Source organism: Zonotrichia leucophrys, chromosome Z (genome assembly GCF_028769735.1).
Source record: "Zonotrichia leucophrys gambelii isolate GWCS_2022_RI chromosome Z, RI_Zleu_2.0, whole genome shotgun sequence".
Classification (NCBI taxonomy): Eukaryota; Metazoa; Chordata; class Aves; order Passeriformes; family Passerellidae; genus Zonotrichia; species Zonotrichia leucophrys.
In genome coordinates, this window is record NC_088200.1 from 2,239,281 (window position 1) to 2,258,318 (window position 19,038).

At 44.3% G+C, this 19,038-nt stretch overlaps 1 protein-coding gene across 2 annotated transcripts in view; it reads left to right on the plus strand.

The window, feature by feature from the left end:
* The window catches only part of ST8SIA5 (ST8 alpha-N-acetyl-neuraminide alpha-2,8-sialyltransferase 5), a 49,478-nt gene that overhangs the window by 10,082 nt on the left and 20,358 nt on the right, over positions 1-19,038 (plus strand). The window contains exons 2-3 of one of the 2 annotated variants that reach the window (XM_064735431.1): positions 6,310-6,417; positions 18,203-18,295. In XM_064735431.1, coding sequence (XP_064591501.1) covers positions 6,310-6,417; positions 18,203-18,295 — 201 coding nt within the window. The remainder of the gene's footprint in view (positions 1-6,309; positions 6,418-18,202; positions 18,296-19,038) is intronic. The other variant, XM_064735433.1, reaches the window with a different exon arrangement.

Consider the following 19,038-nt stretch of genomic DNA (forward strand, 5'->3'; position numbering starts at 1 on the left):
CAGTGTCTCACTGTTCACTGTGGTAACTTTAGTCCTTTACTCCTTTTGGGCCCCTCTGATATCTTTTCAAGCTCAGTGTAATTAATCTTGCTTTTTCTGGCCCGTGCAAAAATGAAAAGGGGTCCTTGGTTTTGCTCCAAACCTCCTCTTGCTGCTGTCTCTGCTGGCTGCTGTGCTTCTCCTCACCTGTGCAGCAGTCTGTCACACTGAGACTCCTGATATTCCCCTCACCCAAGCTCCTCCAGCTCCCTGATCCATTTTAGTGAGTGCTTCCAATCCCTCTCATCTGCAGGTCACTCATGCATACCACGGCTTTAGTTTTATTTTCCGTACACCCCGTGGACACAGTGAGTCATAGTTTCCTTATTTTGCGGAAAGAAGGAACTGGATCTCTGGCAAGATTAACCATCTGACTTTCCAACACCTCTGTGACAGCCCTGCTAACAGGCTAAGGGCACCACTTTCCATTTTCAAAGACAGCAGTGATCATTTAACACTAAAGGCTTCAGTTCCTCCCCCTCAAGGGCACAAGAATTACAAAACAGGGAAACTGAGGTACAGTGAAATTGATTTTCCAGTGACTTTAGGAAGACTTTACATGGTCCGGGCTGTCAGTCATCAGGACAGAGGCTGGATATGGCTTCTATATCTGAGAAGTGTATATGGCTTCTAGCAGAAACAGGATTATAAAATTACTAATGATGTATATGGAATTAATGAATGTACTATTTGCTAATAACTTCAACAGGAGCTGAAGTCACAAAACCTGGATGTCCTGTCACTTCCTAATGGCTCCTTTGTTAGGGAGAGTGCATATAGAGAAGGGATGTGAGAACTGCTGGAAAGCAAGAGCAGGAGAAGTGAAGACAAATAATAGAGGGAGCTCAGAAAGACAAAAAATTTTGCCTTGTTCTTGGGGACATCCATATCTTCCTTCCCTTCCTCTGCTTCTCCTTCCTTGCCCATCTGTGCAGGCCAGCAAGCTGAGTCAGGTTTTGGCTTAGCTTCACCATTACAAAATAACATTCATTTCTGCCTGGTTTTGCTTGGGCTTGTATTTAGCCTGCCTGTGGTAGATGCCAAATGAGGATAGTTGTAGCTGTCACCTTTTAGACATGAGTGGAAGTCGCCTGCTGCCTGGGATTAAATGGGATGAACTGGTGGTATTTGGGGAATAATTGTGGCAGGAGTGGCAGGAGATGGCCCCACTGGCACTGATGGCTCCTCTGTCACCCAGAGGTGCTGATGACTGTGCCACCTGCACCAAGCTGCTCTTGTGCCTGGGAATCACATGGATCTCTCCTGAGCAGGTTCTGCTGCACACACAGTCATGGATAGAGCCCAGACACAACCTCCAGCTGTGCTTGGAGACTTTTGGGTCTCCTTCTTTCAGCAGCTCCCTTTATACACCTCGCCTTCTGGTTTGAAGTGGGTTTTCACCTTTCCTTTCCTTTTCAGAAGGACAATAGGCCCCGCTGAGGGGGGATCTCAGTGTGACAGCAGCACGGGTGCAAAGCTTCTCCCTGCAATTCATCCGCTTGCTCGTTCTTGCCTTGTAGTTCAAACTCCTCATAATTATCTGACATCCTCTGCTATTAAAACCTCTGCTTGTGTAGGAGTTGTTTTTTGTTTGGATTGCAGCAACAGGCTTTCAGTCTTTGCTTCCTGCTGCTTCCTAACAGCCGGTTTTGACAAGCCCTTCAGAGTCACTGCTGCTTTGTTAATTTTCTGGCTTTTCACCCCCTCCTCCTATTATTACTTTACACTGATGTTTATTTGACCACACACTGATTCAACACTTACAGTTACCAATTAGGATCAAAATATTGCTTTGACATTTACCTGAAACTCAAGGCCTCTGTTGCTAAGGCATCCAACTTCATGGAGTTTCTGCAACGCGAGGCAGAGCATTGCTCACACTTTTATTTGTTAGGGATAAGTCTTGTGATTAATGGTATCCATAACTGACGTACATCTTCCTTGATGAACAATTTGCTTACATTCATGGGCAAAACGAAGCATCTCTGCACTGAGAGGGTTTCTGGTTTTTGCACCTTTTATGAATTCTTTCCTTGCCGTCATCAGCATCACACGTTGGGGACACATCCCAATTTTAGAAGTTGTTATATTAGGGCAAATTGAGCAAATGGCAAAGTTCCACTTGACAATCATTGGCAACAATTCCAAGCTTACACTTAGCTTTCCTTCCTTCATTTTTTTTAAAATTTTTTCTTTTTTTCTCTTTTTTCTCTTTTTCCTTCCCCTTTTCTCTCTTTTCCCTTTTTTTCTTTTTTTCTTTTTTGTTTGAACTGTTTGACACAAGCTATGTAAATTACATAGTAGGCCTCGATGTCTCAGTCATTTCCTCAGCTTTCCTCACCTTCTTTTAATCTTTCCTTACCCTCCCTTTTGCGCTGATGCTTTTTCTCTTCCTTTTCTGTGCTTCTGTGCTCTGTGTGCTTTTATATTGCAATTCTGATTCACAGAACCTTAATTTGTTTACCTGTTTAAATGCAGTTACTGCTGAGAGTGAACAGGGTAGAATTTGACTCAAATAGAATGCCAAAGAAATACACTGATGAAGCAGCTCAAGTCTCTTTTCTGTTTTCTCAGGCTGTTTGCACATTTGGCCAGACAATTTTTTACGGATGCTTACAACTCAAACCTGAGAGGATTAGAAAATTTTGTATTTCAAAAATTAAATTCTCCCAACTCAAGGCTGATTGAAATCAATGGTAAAGCTCTCAGTAATCCTGTTACAAAGAGAATTAATTCAGTGTTTTTAAATGTCTCATCCTTGGTATCTACTCAGTCCTAATACCACAAACCATTATTTATGGAAGTTGTTCTTACTGTGAGAAAGAGATTTATTGCACCACCTCTGCGAAAAATGCAGAGCAGCAGCTTGGTCTTAGTCTTGCAGACTCACAGTGAGACACACAGCCCTGTAAGCTGTACAAAGTTTCTTTGGTGGGGTGTTTTGTGTATTTATAAGTCTGTATTCTGTTAATCCCTGGAGTACCTGTTGGAAGAAAAGCCCTGTGTGGTCTGGCTGGCTCAGGGCTGGACACTTAACTTTAATCTGACCCTAAGCTCAGCTCACAGCTCTGTACTTTGTCCTTAACCACAGAGAGGTGTCATACCCAGATCCCTCCCTGGATATTTTTGTACCTCCATTAGATCCCCACCCTGCCACTTCAAAGCTAACTATTCCAAGCTGGTCATCATAAGACATACCTGCCATTCCTCAGGGTTAGTCTTGCAATCTCCCCTTGGATCTTACCCAAAATGAGAATGTCCTTTACACTTGGTGCCTCTGCTGCAGTGCACGCCCTTCCCCAAAACCAGCTTGATGAAAGGAGGGCATTAAAAAGTGATCTTACAATTTGTTTTGCTTGATGGACAGATTCACCCCCCTCCACTCTGGAACATTTACTTAGATTTCCTGTCAGCTGTTACATACAGAGTAAAGACATAGACAAGGAAAGGACTTTACTGCATGTTTTAATTCTTCATTTAATCTGCCTAAATATTGGCTATGCTGTAGAAGAGTTCACCTCTGGAGGACACACCAACACCAGCCATTTATCTGGATTAATGCTCTCTATTTCAATTTGCAATCAAATATCGAAGTCCCAAATAGTGAATTTAAATCCAATTAAAAGGCACAATTCCAGCTTGGTTTTCCTATGCTTCTACCCTCTCTCCCAACGTATCATTCAGTGATGTCTTTAACAATTAAAAGATATTTTTAAGGCCATATACTTAAATGTCTTTTACAAAGATATATATTTGAAGAAACCATGGTTCTATACCAGTTAGTGTGGTAAAAAATGTGTAAGACTGTGGTATATGGAACAGAACCACAAGCATTTATTTCAACAAGCCTCAAAGTGACAGTGTCCAAGTAATTTTCTTATGTTTTCTTCACACACCAATATTCCACTCATAAATTGTACCTTGGGCAGGTCAGCTGAATAAAAACGAAAGTTATGGGGCTGCCTGACAATCCAGAACACTGCATTACCCAATGGCTATTACAGCATAATGTATTCACACTTGGACAATAATCATGGAATCACAGGGTGGTTCGGGCAGGAAGGAAACTTTAGCCTCATCCAGTGCTACCTCCTGCCATGGGCAGGGAAAGGTTCCACTATTCCAGGTGGCTCCCAGCCCCATCCAGCCTGGCCTTGGACACTTCCAGGGATGATCCAGGAGCAGCCACAGCTGGGGATCTGGCAGGGAACCCCCAGATGCCCAAACCCTGGGACCCTCAGCCAGCGAGTCCCCAACCCTGCGGGGCTGGTGAGAGACCAGCCGGGCTCAGAGCAGCCTTTGGGGCGGTGTTAACCCATCCAAGACAGCGCCAGGGGCAAACACCGACTCGCGTGTCCTCACCTGCATCCATCGGGGTTCAGTTCAGAGCTGCAATCATCTCCTCACGACAAAGCAGCATCCAGCTGGGCTTCAAGGAGATGGGGGTTAAACTGGGCTGAAGAGAAAGAGACTGCAAGGGTTTCACAGAATCACAGAATGCTGTGGGTGGGAAGGACCTTAAGATCATCCAGTCCCACCCCCTGCTATGACACCTTTCACTGTCCCAGGCTGCTCCAAGCCCCATCCAGCCTGGCCTGGGACACTGCCAGGGATCCAGGGGCAGCCACAGCTGCTCTGGGCACCCTGGGCCAGGGCCTGCCCACCCTCCCAGCCAGCAATTCCTCATTCCCAATGTGCCAAAATCTGTCCCTGCCCTCTGGCCCTGGGAGCCATTGCCTGGGTGCTGTCCCTGCCTGCCTTGTCCCCAGGGGCTGTGCAGCTCTCCTGGAGCCCCTGCAGGCCCTGGCAGGGGCTCTGAGGTGTCCCTGGAGCTTCTCTGGTGCAGCTGAGCAGCCCCAGCTGTGCCAGGCTGGCTCCAGAGCAGAGGGGCTCCAGCCCTGGCAGCATCTCCGTGGCCTCCTCTGCACTGGCTGCAGCAGCTCCAGCTCCTTGTGCTGTTGGAGCCAGGGCTGGGGCAGCTCTGCAGGTGGGCTCTCACCTGAGCCCAGGGGCACAGGGCAGGATCCCCCTGCCCTGCTGCCCACGCTGGGGCTCAGCCCAGGGCAGGGGGTTCAGGCTGGGGCAGGCCCAGCTCTCATCCACAGCACCCCCAGCTCCTTCTCCCAGGGCTGCTCCCTCTGCTCAGCCCAGCCTGGGTTCATCCCATGGGCTGCCCTGACCCAGATGCATCTCCAGCACTCGGCCTTGTTAAACCTCACATGATTCCCCTGGGCATATTTTAACACCCCATGTTGTTCCTTCTTTATTCTCTATGCTGATAATTGCTCCAATTAGACAGGAGGATGGATGTGGCCAGAGAGATTCACCAGCCCTTCTCATAAGCCTGGTGACCAGCAAAGCTATCGGGGTCCTGGATGCCCTTTGTTTTGGACAGAGACTGCTGGCAGATTGCTTCCTGGCTGTCCCCACACAGCCCAACTGGGAAGTTAACTTTTAGTATTGGCAGCACCAAATGTTCACAACTCAGCTTGCCAGGCTTCTGAGATAATGAAATAGGGTTAAAAAGGAAAAGTTTAAAAATAACAATCTGCAAGATCCTTCTTCTATCTCAGGCTTCTGAGATAAGAGAACAGTTTTGGCTTGTGTTGTCCAATATTTCCCCAGCATTTTTAAATTTCTACCCTGCTATTGGTGTAGTTTCCAGAAGACTGCAAGCCGCATCTGGGCTTGGAACCAATCTGTGAAAGTTTGGAAAACAGGGGCTTGTGGTGATTGTGTTTATGCATTGGCTTTAAAAAAATGCCATCTTACCAAACAGACAAAATAAGCACTGTGTTATGACACCATATGACGCATCCTTTGCTAGCAGAGCCAGCAAATCAGAGGAAGGACCCAGTGCCCACCACATTTAGCAACTACTGTAGATGTAAAACTGAAGTTTGGAGCTTGTACTTCTTTGGCCCTGTGGTTTCCCATGTCTCCAGCTTTTTGCCCTTGTCTTTGGAGAATGAAATTTCCTCCTCCTCATAGATGTGTGTTGTTTATGAGCACAGATAACTACTGGCCTTCAAATTTGTGTGGGGAACCTGGTATTGTTTTCATCCAAGGACTTGCAGAGTCTGTGGGAAGTAAAAATTATTTGTTTACCCTAGTAAGTTGATATCTTGTTGTGCTTGGTATCTTTTAATTGCTTTTGATGAATGTGTCAAAGTCACATGTGTATGTTAAGAAATACGACATGAGAACTCATGCTGATAGACTTGACCTAATGAATGATATCAAATATCAACTGCCTCGTTTTCTTGCTAGAGGGCTGCAGTTTAGCTGGCAGAATGGAGAGGAATTGGCAAATTGGACCGGCACCTTTAATTTCACGGATGACGGAGCAGTGAAGAGTGGCAGTGACACAGGCACCAGGTACCAACACCCGAGGGAATGGCTGTAGAGATCTCTCTCTCCTTGTGTGAACCACAAATGTGAGCACAGGCTGTATGAAAAATGAGACCTGCAGTGTGCTTTGGCTGCTTGGCACTGCTCCCCACAGTACAGAAGATGTCAGGGATGCCCAAGCGCTGTGCTGCTTTCCCCCTTGCAGGCCTTGGGGACATTTTGGGATATGCCATAAGCATCCATGAAGTCTGCAGGAGGGTGGTTTCTATGTTCTGTCCTCTCCTGTTTCCCTACCAATGCTGTGTGTCAAGGTGTGGCAGTATGGGAGAATGGGATTTCAGCAGAAAATGTCCCAACAAGACAGCGTTGGTGCATACAGAGCACACTGGAGAATGTGGTCTTTAGAATAAAACATGTATTCCATGAAAACATAGTTTAACTTAAATTATTTTCAGGGTCTAGCTGGGGAAAAGTGTTCTGTCAAGATAAGGCTGGAGTATTTCCTTTATTTACAGTATTTGGCAACATGAGCATGAGAAGCACTGATGTGCTGCTGCACTCTTTGTGCTTCCTGGTTTGACATGGGCTCAGGTGTCTGCAGGGTCATGAGCAGAGTCAGAAAACTGGCAGCAGTTGTGCCTAGAGAACTCTACAGCTATCCCAGGCCATCTGCACAAATCCAGGCACAGGCATAGGGTGGATATTTGGGCTCCCTTCCTGGAACACCAATTACAGGAGTAGTTAAAAATCCTGAGTCATGTGTAGCATCAAGTTCAATAAGCAGCAGGGAAATCTTAGAAAGAGCTGTAAAATAAAGAAAAAACTAAAAACAATTAAAAGAACCTTACATTTAGTACTTGTGTATAAACAAAACACTGGGTAAATTGCCCGTTTTATTTTAAATATCATCATTTTGTAACCGTACACCACTGCAGCTGTGGAGCTGATAGCACTTCAAAGGCAAGCAGAAGTTGCAGAGTCTAACCTGCCAGAAATCATTGTGTCACTGAGCCACAGCAGTGCTGCAGTTCCTGTTCAGGCTCTTGCTGTAATGTGATCCTGTGAGTGCTGCCTGCTGCTCTGCTGGTTGGCTTTGTAAAAGATCTTTATGAGAGCAACCAGCCTCCACTGCAGTTTTTCTCTTAGAGCAGGAGGGAAAAGGATTCATGTGTATATGTGTTGGTGTGTGTATCTATCTTCCTCTCTCGTTGCCTTTTCAGTATCTGCATATATAATCTGTATTTACAAAGTCTTCAGTTTAGGCACTTGGCGTATAAAAGAACTCAGTGAGACACAAAGACACACATCATCTTGAAGGCATGAGAAAATAAACAAATATAGATTTCCTCCTCTAGACACCTTTGACAGAGGCAATTGAACCATCATTGATTGCATGACGGGGAACCAAAAGCCTTGAATACAAAAGACAGAGTCGTGAGGGGCTGAGCCACAGTGCTGCTCTCAGTCTCTTCAGCCCCTTCAAAGACAAAGAGGTTCAAGGTGCAAGTGGTTTTTACACAAACAAACCACACAAGCTAGATATAAACAGGACAAAGTCATAATATCAATGAAGAAAAAAAGTGTATTTCAAAGCCTGTGTTATGTGATATGTCAGTGACTGTATCTCTGCTGCCCAGGCTGCCCAGGGATGGGCACAGCCCCGAGGCTGCCAGAGCTCCAGGAGCCTTTGGACAATGAGCTCAGGGATGCCCAGGGTGCCAGGGTGGGATTGTTGGGGGTCTGTGCAGGGCAGGGGCTGGACTGGATGATCCTTGTGAGTCTCTTCCATCTCAAGACGTTCTGGCGTTCTGTGTTACTGGCAGTGGAGCTGAAAGCTTTTCAGTCAGGGATAAGTCTACCTGCAACATATTTCGCACCTAAGTGTGCTAGAGATATTATTTATCCTTTTGTGTGGAACCTGGGAATATAGGAAAATAAAAACAAGTACTGTGTAAGTGTGGAGATGAGACTGTGTGGTGACTACTGCAGAGCTGTGTCAAAATTGTTTACTATTTACATTTGATCACCTTTCTGACTGTGTTGTCACCAGACATCTCCTGAGAGTTAATCTGACACTCAACTTTATGCTGTTGTTGTAAAATGAAAACAAGTCTTCCTTTAATGAATAATTCTTTCCACTGAATGGAAAACTTGCAGACTACATTTCACAGAACTGATTTTATTTGTATATATTTACAGGACTCCAGAGAGATGTCTGAAGTGCACAAAACTAATTGTATGTCAGCATAAGCACACAGAATACCTTTTCACTGCATAGCTCTGCAGTTTGCTGTGCCACCACCTTCTTGTAAAAGGTTTTGTGTTTAAAGATATTAATTGAAAGACATGTGAATATGATTTCCATTAAGTTGTACCATTTATATATAGAGAGACATATGTTTATTCATGCATGTGTGGTATCAACTTGAACATATTCTAGAACTACTCTTTATCTTTTAATTACATAACCTAATACAGGGTGTAGAGATGCTGACAACTCATCCTGTAGGAGTGAAGGTTTAAATGAAAATGAAGGACTTCCAAAGGAAAGGGAAGCAGAAAGAATGAGTGCATTAGAATTGCAAGTCAGCCAGACTTAATGAGAATAGTGGCCTTAGAGAAACCAATGAGCAGTGAAGATTAAACACTGCATGAAAATGATTGAGAAAGAAAGATATTAATATTATTGTGTTATGTGATTTCAGTAAACATTGAGGCACACCTTAGATAAAATCACACAATAATTTGGAAGGGACATTAAAGCCCATCCAGTGCCATTCCCCTGCCATGGGCAGGGACAGCTCCCGCTGTCCTTGATTGCTCCCAGCCCCATCCAGCCTGGCCTTGGGCACTGCCAGGGATCCAGGGGCAGCCACAGCTGCTCTGGGCACCCTGGGCCAGGGCCTGCCCACCCTCACAGCCAGCAATTCCTCATTCCCAAGAGCCCAAAATCTGTCCCTGCCCTCTGGCCCTGGGAGCCATTGCCTGGGTGCTGTCCCTGCCTGCCTTGTCCCCAGGGGCTGTGCAGCTCTCCTGGAGCCCCTGCAGGCCCTGGCAGGGGCTCTCAGGTGTCCCTGGAGCTTCTCTGGTGCAGCTGAGCAGCCCCAGCTGTGCCAGGCTGGCTCCAGAGCAGAGGGGCTCCAGCCCTCTGATGTCTGAGGTCTGAAACCAAACACATTTCTCACACTGAGCCCTGCTCTGACAGCTCTGCTGAGCTGGGGTAACTCAGCTAACCCTGGTTTTCATCACAGAGCTTAAAGACAGTTCTTCAGACTGTGTAGAAGCAGTCCATGGAAATAAAATCCTGTGTCATGTATGTGGTGCAACCAAGGGTGTGGATCCCCTTTGTGTCACCTAACACTGCTCTGGGCAGGCACTTGACAGATCCCAATTTGCTGGGCCTTTTTGGGCAACAGAGCCTTCATTTCATTATGTTGCTGAAGGCCTTCTAGGTGACAAGGAAATAGTGATTACTAACAAAAGTAAAAGTGAAGCACAGAAGCTCCACAAAATCCATAGGGATTTCAACCAAAGGAGGACTACCCACACAGATGCAATAACAACCAGTTGTTGAACACTGGCTTATTTTTGATTCTTGTGCATCACCCATTACTCATATTTCTATCTTTTGCATTTTACTTTGCGCTAAGCATCGTTAAACCTTACAGCATCCCTGTGGAGAATCAGATAAAGGGTTTTATCTAGTGCTGGTTATGACAAGTGATATGCACAACCCCTTCCCAGAGCCCTGATTCCTCTGCTCTCCTTTTAATATGTTTTCCAACTTACTGGAATTGTGAGTCTTCACGCTTAAGTAATTTTTCACTGGCAAGAAGCTGCCTTAATGACAGGATGACTTATCTGCCATATGAGTTGGTTTATGGTGTTTCCTTCAGTCTACTGGAGCTGCAGATAAAATTCCATGTAGAGTTTTGTGATAAAACCGCAGAAGCCTTTGGTGGGTGAGAGGAGATCATACTTTAAGGCCTGTCAATCTACACACTGAATTCTCTAGCATGACAAATTTGAAGCTTTGTCTTGTCCCCACTGGCTAAGAAGTAAAGAGTAGAATCAATTTGATTTGTCAAATACATGTTTCACAGGAGTGAATGTAAGGACTTAGGATTTTGCTTAAGTCACATTGCTCATACAAGGATCCTAAAATCTGAAAAGTGCAAGAAAAAAAAAAGGCAGATGCTTGCAATAAGCTAAAATGTGGGGTTTAAGATGTCATTGATGCATAAGGGTTGTCATGAATGTTGCTATATCTTCTAGGTGGGTGGTCATATCGATAAAAACATCAGCAGATTATTTCAGTCAGAGTGAATGGGAAAGGGCTTGATTAAAACACCCAAGAACCAGTTTATTAAAAATCTGAGAATTTTGAAATTAAATTGGGAAAACAGGGCTTCCTGCAGCATACTCAGGAGACAGCATTGGTTTGATACAGCAAAGGAGAAGAAGCACCAACATGTCCCTGAAACTGAAATCCAATGCAATCTCCAATAAATCATTCACACACACAGCACAGTGGGAAGACCTCTAAATGAGGATGGGTGTCATTCTGGCTCAGAGAGGACCTGGGAAGCACAGGGGGTGGTGGTGCTGATGGGCTGCAAGGTGGGCTTATCTCCAGGGAGAAGCAGGAGGCAGCCTGGACTTTGCTGTGCCATTTAGGGCTGTTTCTGCTGGAGCTCCTGCTGCTACACCCACGCCTGCTGCAGTGGAGCTGTGTTCTGCAGCTTGCTCTGGTGCTGTGCTAGGCTGAATCCATGGAGAGAAAGGCTTGTGTCCCAAAGCAGTGGGCAGATGGGAAGGGAGCGACGTGCCTTTGGCAGGAGGGGATGTTTGGTCAATTCTCATTGCTAATGAGGCAATGAGCAGCAGAGCCAAGCAATTCCAAGTGATCTGTGTGTGGAGACTTGGAGATGAGATGGGAGATCATAATAAAGATGGCAGTGAGCAGCCAGTGACAGTCTGCCAGGAGCTTCCATGGTTGTGATGAAAAATATATCCTCAGGGCATCACAGCCATCATCTTCACTGCACAGATGTGTAGGATACCTGTGGAATTGTGATCAGAAAAAGAATCCAGAAAAGGAGCACCTCCAACTAGAAAAAAATTGTGCACTTTCTACTTTTCTGGGGATGTTCAGTGAGCTATACATGAACAGCCTTTAAAGGACAGAAATATAAAAGCCACTCCTCCTCTGAAGAAAATCAAACTTATGAATTTATGGCTGGTTCATGGAAGCGCTTTTGGTTTTTTGAAAGCAAAAATTTTAATTTGGAAAACAGGCGCAATATCTTGGTCCTTGTCTTGATGGTGGACCTATCTAAAATCGTCTGTTTTCAAACCCCAGAAAAGCTTACAACTCTGTAAGAGCAAACATCTCAAAATATCATAAGTGAATGGTCAGTGAGTTCATGAATCAATAGCTTTTAACCTCAGCTACAAGAATCTCCTGGAAAACCTAAGCCCCTGTACAAGAATTCCAGATCCTGAGTTTGAGTTACTTTGATTCTTCTAGAAAGACAACTAATCTTGAACTAAGCATGCCACTTCTATCTTTAGCTTCCAGGCACTGAATACAGTTTTTCCTTGCTATACTGCATTGAAAACCTTCCTGCCACTGGTAATTGCTTCCTGGTGCAGTATCTCCTTATTCAGTCACCATATGTTTAGATTAGGCTTCACACGCCTCTCATAATATTTTAGAATCCAGAAAATTTCTGCAAGTCCTTTTGTAACTCTCACCAGTGTCTCAAACCCCCAAAGATGAAATGTCAGATGTGGATGCAGTAATTCAGAAGAGCTATTACTACATGTTGCATACAGAGAAAAATGACCATTTTATCTTGCTTATATTTTAAATTTTTTTACATGACACAGCTCATGGTGGCATATTTTGCTCCCACCTACAGAGACATACTGGAAGTTCATGATCAGTTAGACATCTAATGCATTAGAGTTGAAGATGGTGCAGGGTTTAAACCAGTATTGCCAGTGACATTGTCATCAGCACAAGGTAGGCAGGAGGAATGTGAACCATCTTTCCTAATATTTGTTGTCCCCAAGGATGAGACAATCAAATAGTCACATGAAGCTGTGTAAAAGAAGCCTGATGCTTCTCCAGTCTCCTCTGTTGAACCCACAGCTCTTCCTCTCTCAGTTCAGCCTTTTAAGCACATCCTCTTGTGCACAGATCGACTCAGGTTCTCAAATAGCAGAAACAGCACAAGCAGCAATGTGATTTTTCTTCTTTTTTTTTTTTTTTTTTTTGTGCCACAGTCCTAGTGAAGTTTAAGTTAGTCTAAGAGCATCAAAGATTCCTGCTTCCCTTGCCACATCTACATCAGCTCCTTCACCTACTGAACAGGGATCATCCCTTCCCAATGGGACAAAATAATCTTGGGAGAACAGGCCATGCAAAGGGGTAGGACGCTTTTATTAAGGGAGAAAAAACCCTGAATTCATGTAAAGCCCTTAAACCCTTTGACCAAACCTTGTGGGTTTTGATGTTGTCACACAGAAGCATTAAGAGAAGCAAAGGCCAGAGGGATTTTGTCTCTCACAGTGGACTCTGATGAAGTCAACACCTACTGTGCTCTATTCCCGATGAATTGCCCAGGGCCTCTAGAGCTGTGGTAGGCTCCATCCCAGCAGTATTTTTGCTCCAGGGACCTGAAGGTTCCATGGGGGCCTTGCCAGATGATGTGAGTTCCCTGTGCTTTGGGGAATGTGTGCTCTGGCACACTTGGAGTGTTCCTGAGTAAGGAAGGTGAATCTCGACCCAAGGTTGGCCATGGATCTGCCCGTAGTGATGAACACAGGCACTGCTAATTGGACAGCACTCTTAATAAGCATTTAGTAGAAGCCTGCAGGGCTTGGTTCATTTATTCTCATTTCTTAGTCACTGGATAATGTATATTTTTGGAAAGATCTTTGTTTTTCCTGCAGGGTAGGTGGAATCCTTCCTGCCATGCTCTGCGGTCTCGCTGTGCAAGTGCTGCAGCCTCACTGCAAGCAGTGTTGGAACCTGGCACTCCAGGAGTGAGCAGAATGAATGGGAAGGCAGCTTCAGAAAATGATCCTGCTTAAAAGATGCCTGACCATTGCAGTAAATTATACTTTTAAACCTTTGTTCAGTATATCAGACAAATCAGAGTCTCAACCCAAGCATCACTTGGAGGTAGGATTGAAGTCTCAGGCTTTTTGATTCGTGTAGTGTGATCAAGAAAAGCTTACTTCTGATCAAAGCAGGAGCAGCCCAACTGCAGATGATCAAAGGCCTAAGTGTTATCTGATGTACTGAGAAACCAAATGTGTCTCTCACTAGCAAGCTCAGTAGGCAGCTCAGCTGGAGGTGAGGTTGCAATGGGGGACGTGAAGGTTAGAAAAGAAGAAAGTTTCAGTCAGTCAAAAATGGAAAATTACGGAGTGAATAGCGTCTAATTCCTGGGTACTCAGTGCAGTGGGCTGTAAAAAAATAGTGCCCTCTGAGCACTGTGTGGTGTTCAGGCATAGAATTTGACCCTGGAAAAGTGTTGTGGGTTTGAAAGCTACAACTGACGTGAGCAGACACAGAGCAGTGAGTGATGTGTAGCACCCTGGGAAAGCACAATCCCACATACAACTGAGCTGTTTGCTGTAATTCATTTGCAGTTGTGTTCTTAAGGTAAAGAATCATGAATTCTTGTATTGGTTTTCCTGTAGAGTTGTGACCTTTAAAGGGATAGAAGTTATTTATGTTTCGTCAGGGGCAGTGGAAAAATGCAGGGAGAGGACATTATGGCGGTGACAGATCAACTCTGCTTTATGGATAATAAAACTTGACTGTCATTCTTGTAAAGCCAAAGCACAGACCTTTTCTGTAGCAAAAGGAGTAAGTAGTATAGTCAGGTTTGTCACTTGTCACTAATCCAGAACCTAAATCAAAATAAACCAAACTACATCCTGGAGATCAGACTGAGGAGGATGATGGGGAGGACAGTTTCCATTTGTGCTAATTAAGCTTTCTGACAGGCAAATGTATCTTTGTTCACAGGGAACTACATGTTTTGGAGTGGGAGTTAATAGGCAGGAAGAGCTCTCAGAGACCAGGGAGTGGGTGAGACTGATGCTTCCTCTGGGAAAGTGTGGGGGCCTGATCTCCAAACACTCCCTGCAGGTCCAGACCCTTGCAGGATGAGGACGTGGGTTTAAAGGACATCTCTGGAGGCTGAGGGAACCCATGGCTCTTGTGCTAGGGCCTGGTGTTGTGCAAAAGCTGCACTCTAGGAAAGCACAATGTGAAGCACTTCTGTGGGAAGAGGTTGTCCAGTGCTCCAGGGAATGGCCTCTGCTAATATCCTGTAATATCTGCAGCAGGAGGAATCACTGTGAAGCAAATAAAGAGTATTAATACTCCTGGGAGAAAGAGAGAAACTCTTTTTTTCTCTGAGTCTATTGACCAGCCACTGTCTTGAAAAACTCCCAATGCTGTTGCAGCGCCATTATTATGTGCAGCTGCTGTGCAGAAGCAGCCACAGCATTTCAACTCAGGAGAGTTCAGTGGCTGTCTGTCTGCTCCAGAGAGGTTCAGGCTGAGAAAGGACAGCCCAAAGGATCTTTATTCAATAGCTTGGCATCACTGAGCTCACTTCAGCCAAACTGACCCCATGGCCAGCAGCATTTTCTCCCCTCTCTGAGCAGAATGACATTGCCATTGTTGTCCCCTGCCTTTGCTGCACGTGTCCCATCAGCAATGTGTCATACAGCCCGTCCCATGGATCCTCCCTCTGCACTTCCATGGGGTAATAAATGGTGAATTCAGGCTCTGTTGGGAAAGCTGAAGCTGTTGTGAGAGCAGAGATTTGCAGGACTGTGCTTTTTCAATCTATAGGCTCATGGAATAGCTCTGCTGGAAACGCAGTGTTGCCTCATGGATTGATTTCCTTTCAGATCCAGAAGTGGTTTATTTTTGACCCAATCCTTTCCTTCTTAACCTTCTGCTGCTGTGGTAACACATCCTTTTTCATTTCTATTTTTGGTTTGTGGATTGAGTAAACAGGCAACGATCAAAGGGAATGGCTGGGACACAGGAAATTTCATCTCCATTCCATAAAATGACATCTTTGACTCCAGTGCCACAGGCTGAAGGCAGCTTTCCTGTGCTGTGGTGCTCCCACGTGACTGCATGTGCTGTTCAACATCTGAGCTGCTGCTCTCTAACCTAGCAGCACAGCCAGAAGTGCGCAGGAAAGATAAAAATAAATGTTAATCTAGATTTTTGCTCTGCTTATCTGTCCTGAGGCACATTCAAGGCACTGAAATGAAGTGTTGGGAGGCAGGTGAGGATGAGGCTGATAGGATTGCTCACTCCTGCACACCCTGAGTAGCAGGAGGGGTGTGCAAGGTGCTGAATGTTGTGTGGGGGTGTGTATCTGCCCCTTGTCACTGTGTAGAACTTGCACATCCAGGGTGCCAGCATTGCCTTACTCGAAGAGCCAAAGAAAAGGATTGATTCTAAAAAAGACAGTCAGAAAAACGATTATTTCAGAGGATTAAAATGTTGTCTGTACTGGCAGCCAGAGGGTACTCCTTGAGCCCTGGAACATTCTGTGAATTTTCTGTGAACTCTAAGAAATTCTATGGTGCTGTCTAAAGAGAGATTTTGGTTTAGTTTGGGGAGGTTACCTTGAGTACATTCACGCAGGGCTTTGGTCTGGTGCAAGCAGGTGGGCTCTTAACCCAAATCCAGTTGAAGCCTCTTCCACAAGGTTTTCAGCTCCAGCTCAACAAGACAAGCCCATGGGAGATGTGCCAGGGCAGAGGATCTCAGCCTCTCCTTAGCAAATGCTGAATGTCCAGGTCTCGCAGACATCTTTTTGTGAAAATCCTTTCTTAGGAGTTTTCCTGCTGAAGCTGAGAAGTTTCAGCAACAAAATGTAAACAATGAGTATCTGCTGCCTTAGAATGCAACAGGTTCATCTATGATTGGCCCACCTTAGATGTTTATAATTAATGGCCAATTAAGGGCCGCGCTATCTCGGACAGAGAGAGCTGCCTTTTGTTATCATTCTTTCTTTTTCTATTCTTAGCTAGCCTTCTGAGAGGAAACCTTTCCTTCTATTCTTTTTTGTATACTTATAATGTAATATATATATATCATAAAATAACAAATCAAGCCTTCTGAACATGGAGTAAACATCCTCATCTCTTGCCCCATCCAAGAGCCCCTGTGAACACTGTCACATCCAGGTGAATAATTCAGCTGGAAGGAGAGTGTGAGCCTTTTGGTGAGATGAAGATTCATGTTGGGTCTCCCTTCAACAGTCTTTTCATAGAGTTCTTAGTGATCTTGGAATCCTTTAATTGCATATTTTCTTCTACAAAACTTATAAAAAATACATGTTTGTTGCCTTGAAGTCTATACAAACACATTTACAAATTGCCACATTTTTTGAGGATGAGCTATTGAGTTCTTCTTTATTAGGATTTTTTTTTTGTTCTCCTGCCACCTTTTAAGCATGGGCTTCCTCCTTTCAGTCTCAAGGTTTGTGCTTCTCACTGGATCACAGAAATGTTTGGTTTGGGGTTTGACAAAGCTGAGGTGGTGAAAAACTCAGGGAGAGGTGAAGGAGATATTTTTATAAAGCAGCACTTGACAGAAGGACAGAAATATTCCCTGTTGAAAGCAAATTGCTTTGGGAGTCTCTTGGACTTTTTCCAGTTACACACGGGTCAAAAACGAATTTTGATACTATTTTGCAATGACACAAACCTCAAATATTTCCTTTCCAATGATGGATTGAATGAAGCTTTTCCACAAATCTTATCTTTATATTTCTCATTGAAGATTCAAAAACTGAGTTCTTGGAGTTACAACCTCATGAATACCAGGATTTTAAATGATCCATCAAAAGAGCTTTCCCTAGTCTTGTTCATAATACCTATTCCTCAGGTCACCTTCTCTCAGTTTTTCATTATCCTCTCAAGTGTTTCATGGGTATGTGAAAGTCTTAGGAGTTAGGTTTTAATACAGACTTTTAATGATTAGGAGTGAAACTAATGCAGAGCTTGGTTTAAACCCAAAATCTTGTTTGTCATTTCAATGCAGACTCATTGACTTCATTTGTCAGCCTGGGCTTTTTCTTTTCCCTAGCATGAGTAGCTACCATTGTGATTTTCTTCCCCTTCTGCCCCTTAAGGTAAAGAAATTAGCCAATAAATTAAATATTTCTGTCTATATATTAATCAAGAATTTCAATCTTATTTGTGCTATGTCTGAGCATTCAAATCCTTTTGTTCTTAATTTTTTTCCCAGAATATAATCCCTCTTTCTGTTCACTTCTAAACAGACCAAAACAGTAAATCCCAGTGAAAAGCTCAGTTGCTCAGGAGCCATGGAATAGCCTCCACAGATGGAATACAATCTCTAGCACTTTTATGGTATTATTTTTTCCAACCCAGCACAGTCAGGCACTCCAAAGATGGGAACAGTGTCCCTTAAATGATCGGTGCTTTTGCCCTGGCTTTCAGTTCCAGCTGCCGAGTGCTGACTGCTGGAAAAGGTAGCTGGTCCTTGTTGTTGCCTCAGGATAGGTGATCTGCTGTAGGAATGGACAAACTGGGCATGGGAGATTGTTCCAGGACCAGCAGGGACATCTGTGCTTTCCTGTGAAGGAACAAGCTGCCTAGGGGCCAGGCAGTGCAGCCTCAAGTTAGGAAAAAACCATAAATGACAACTTTCAGCAAAATTCTGTTGATGTGCAAGACAATTATTCTAGCCTAAACGTTATTTACGATGTCTTTTCTTGTCCTTCCCCAGGTATTTTGAGTTTTATGAAGGGCCTTTGGAGTACAACTCTACAAAATGCCTGGAATTAAGGCAGGACATCATCGAGGTGAAGGTCTTGTCTATGTAAGTATGAGCTAAATGTAAAAAGTAGAAGTACTTAGCAATAAAAGCATTGCTAAAAGTGTTTCTTCTGAGGCAGGATGGAATGGTATCTTACAATGACACTGCCAAAAGGCTCAAGATGTGACATCAACAGGGATCTCAGAAGGGATTTCTAGCCTTCTCTTACCCGTGCAAGCCGTGTTTGAATTTGATCTGAGCTCCATTTACAGAACATGGAAGCTTTCCCCATACATTGAGGCATTTTGGCCAGGCCCAGAATTATTGTTGAGAATTCAACACAGTGTTTGTAATATAATATTTCCATAATTGAAGGGTAAGAACAGCCAGACTGACTCATGCAAGTGTCTAGCTTAAGGCTCTTTCATTGACAGTGGCCAGTAGTGAAGGCTGAGAAAGGAAGAAAATGTTTCAGCCCTCCTGATAATAAATACTGGCATGGGGGTTTGTGGACTGGTAGAAGGAGTCCAGAGTGGAGCAATCAGAGTGGACAATAGACCTTTCTATTAATTTGTTTAGATATTTTCTGAGCCTATTTGTGTTTCTGACCTTTTCAAACAGCAGAGAGTTTCACAACTCAAAACACCTCAGTGAAAAGGTAAGAAAATATGATTCTGAGAAACAATAAAATACCTCTAAATTGTGGGTTTTGGTCCAATAAGTATGTCAGGAAACCAATGAGTTGAATGAGATGCTTATGTCAAGCTACAGCAAGGGAACTGGGTGAAAAAAGTGAGTTTGCCAGT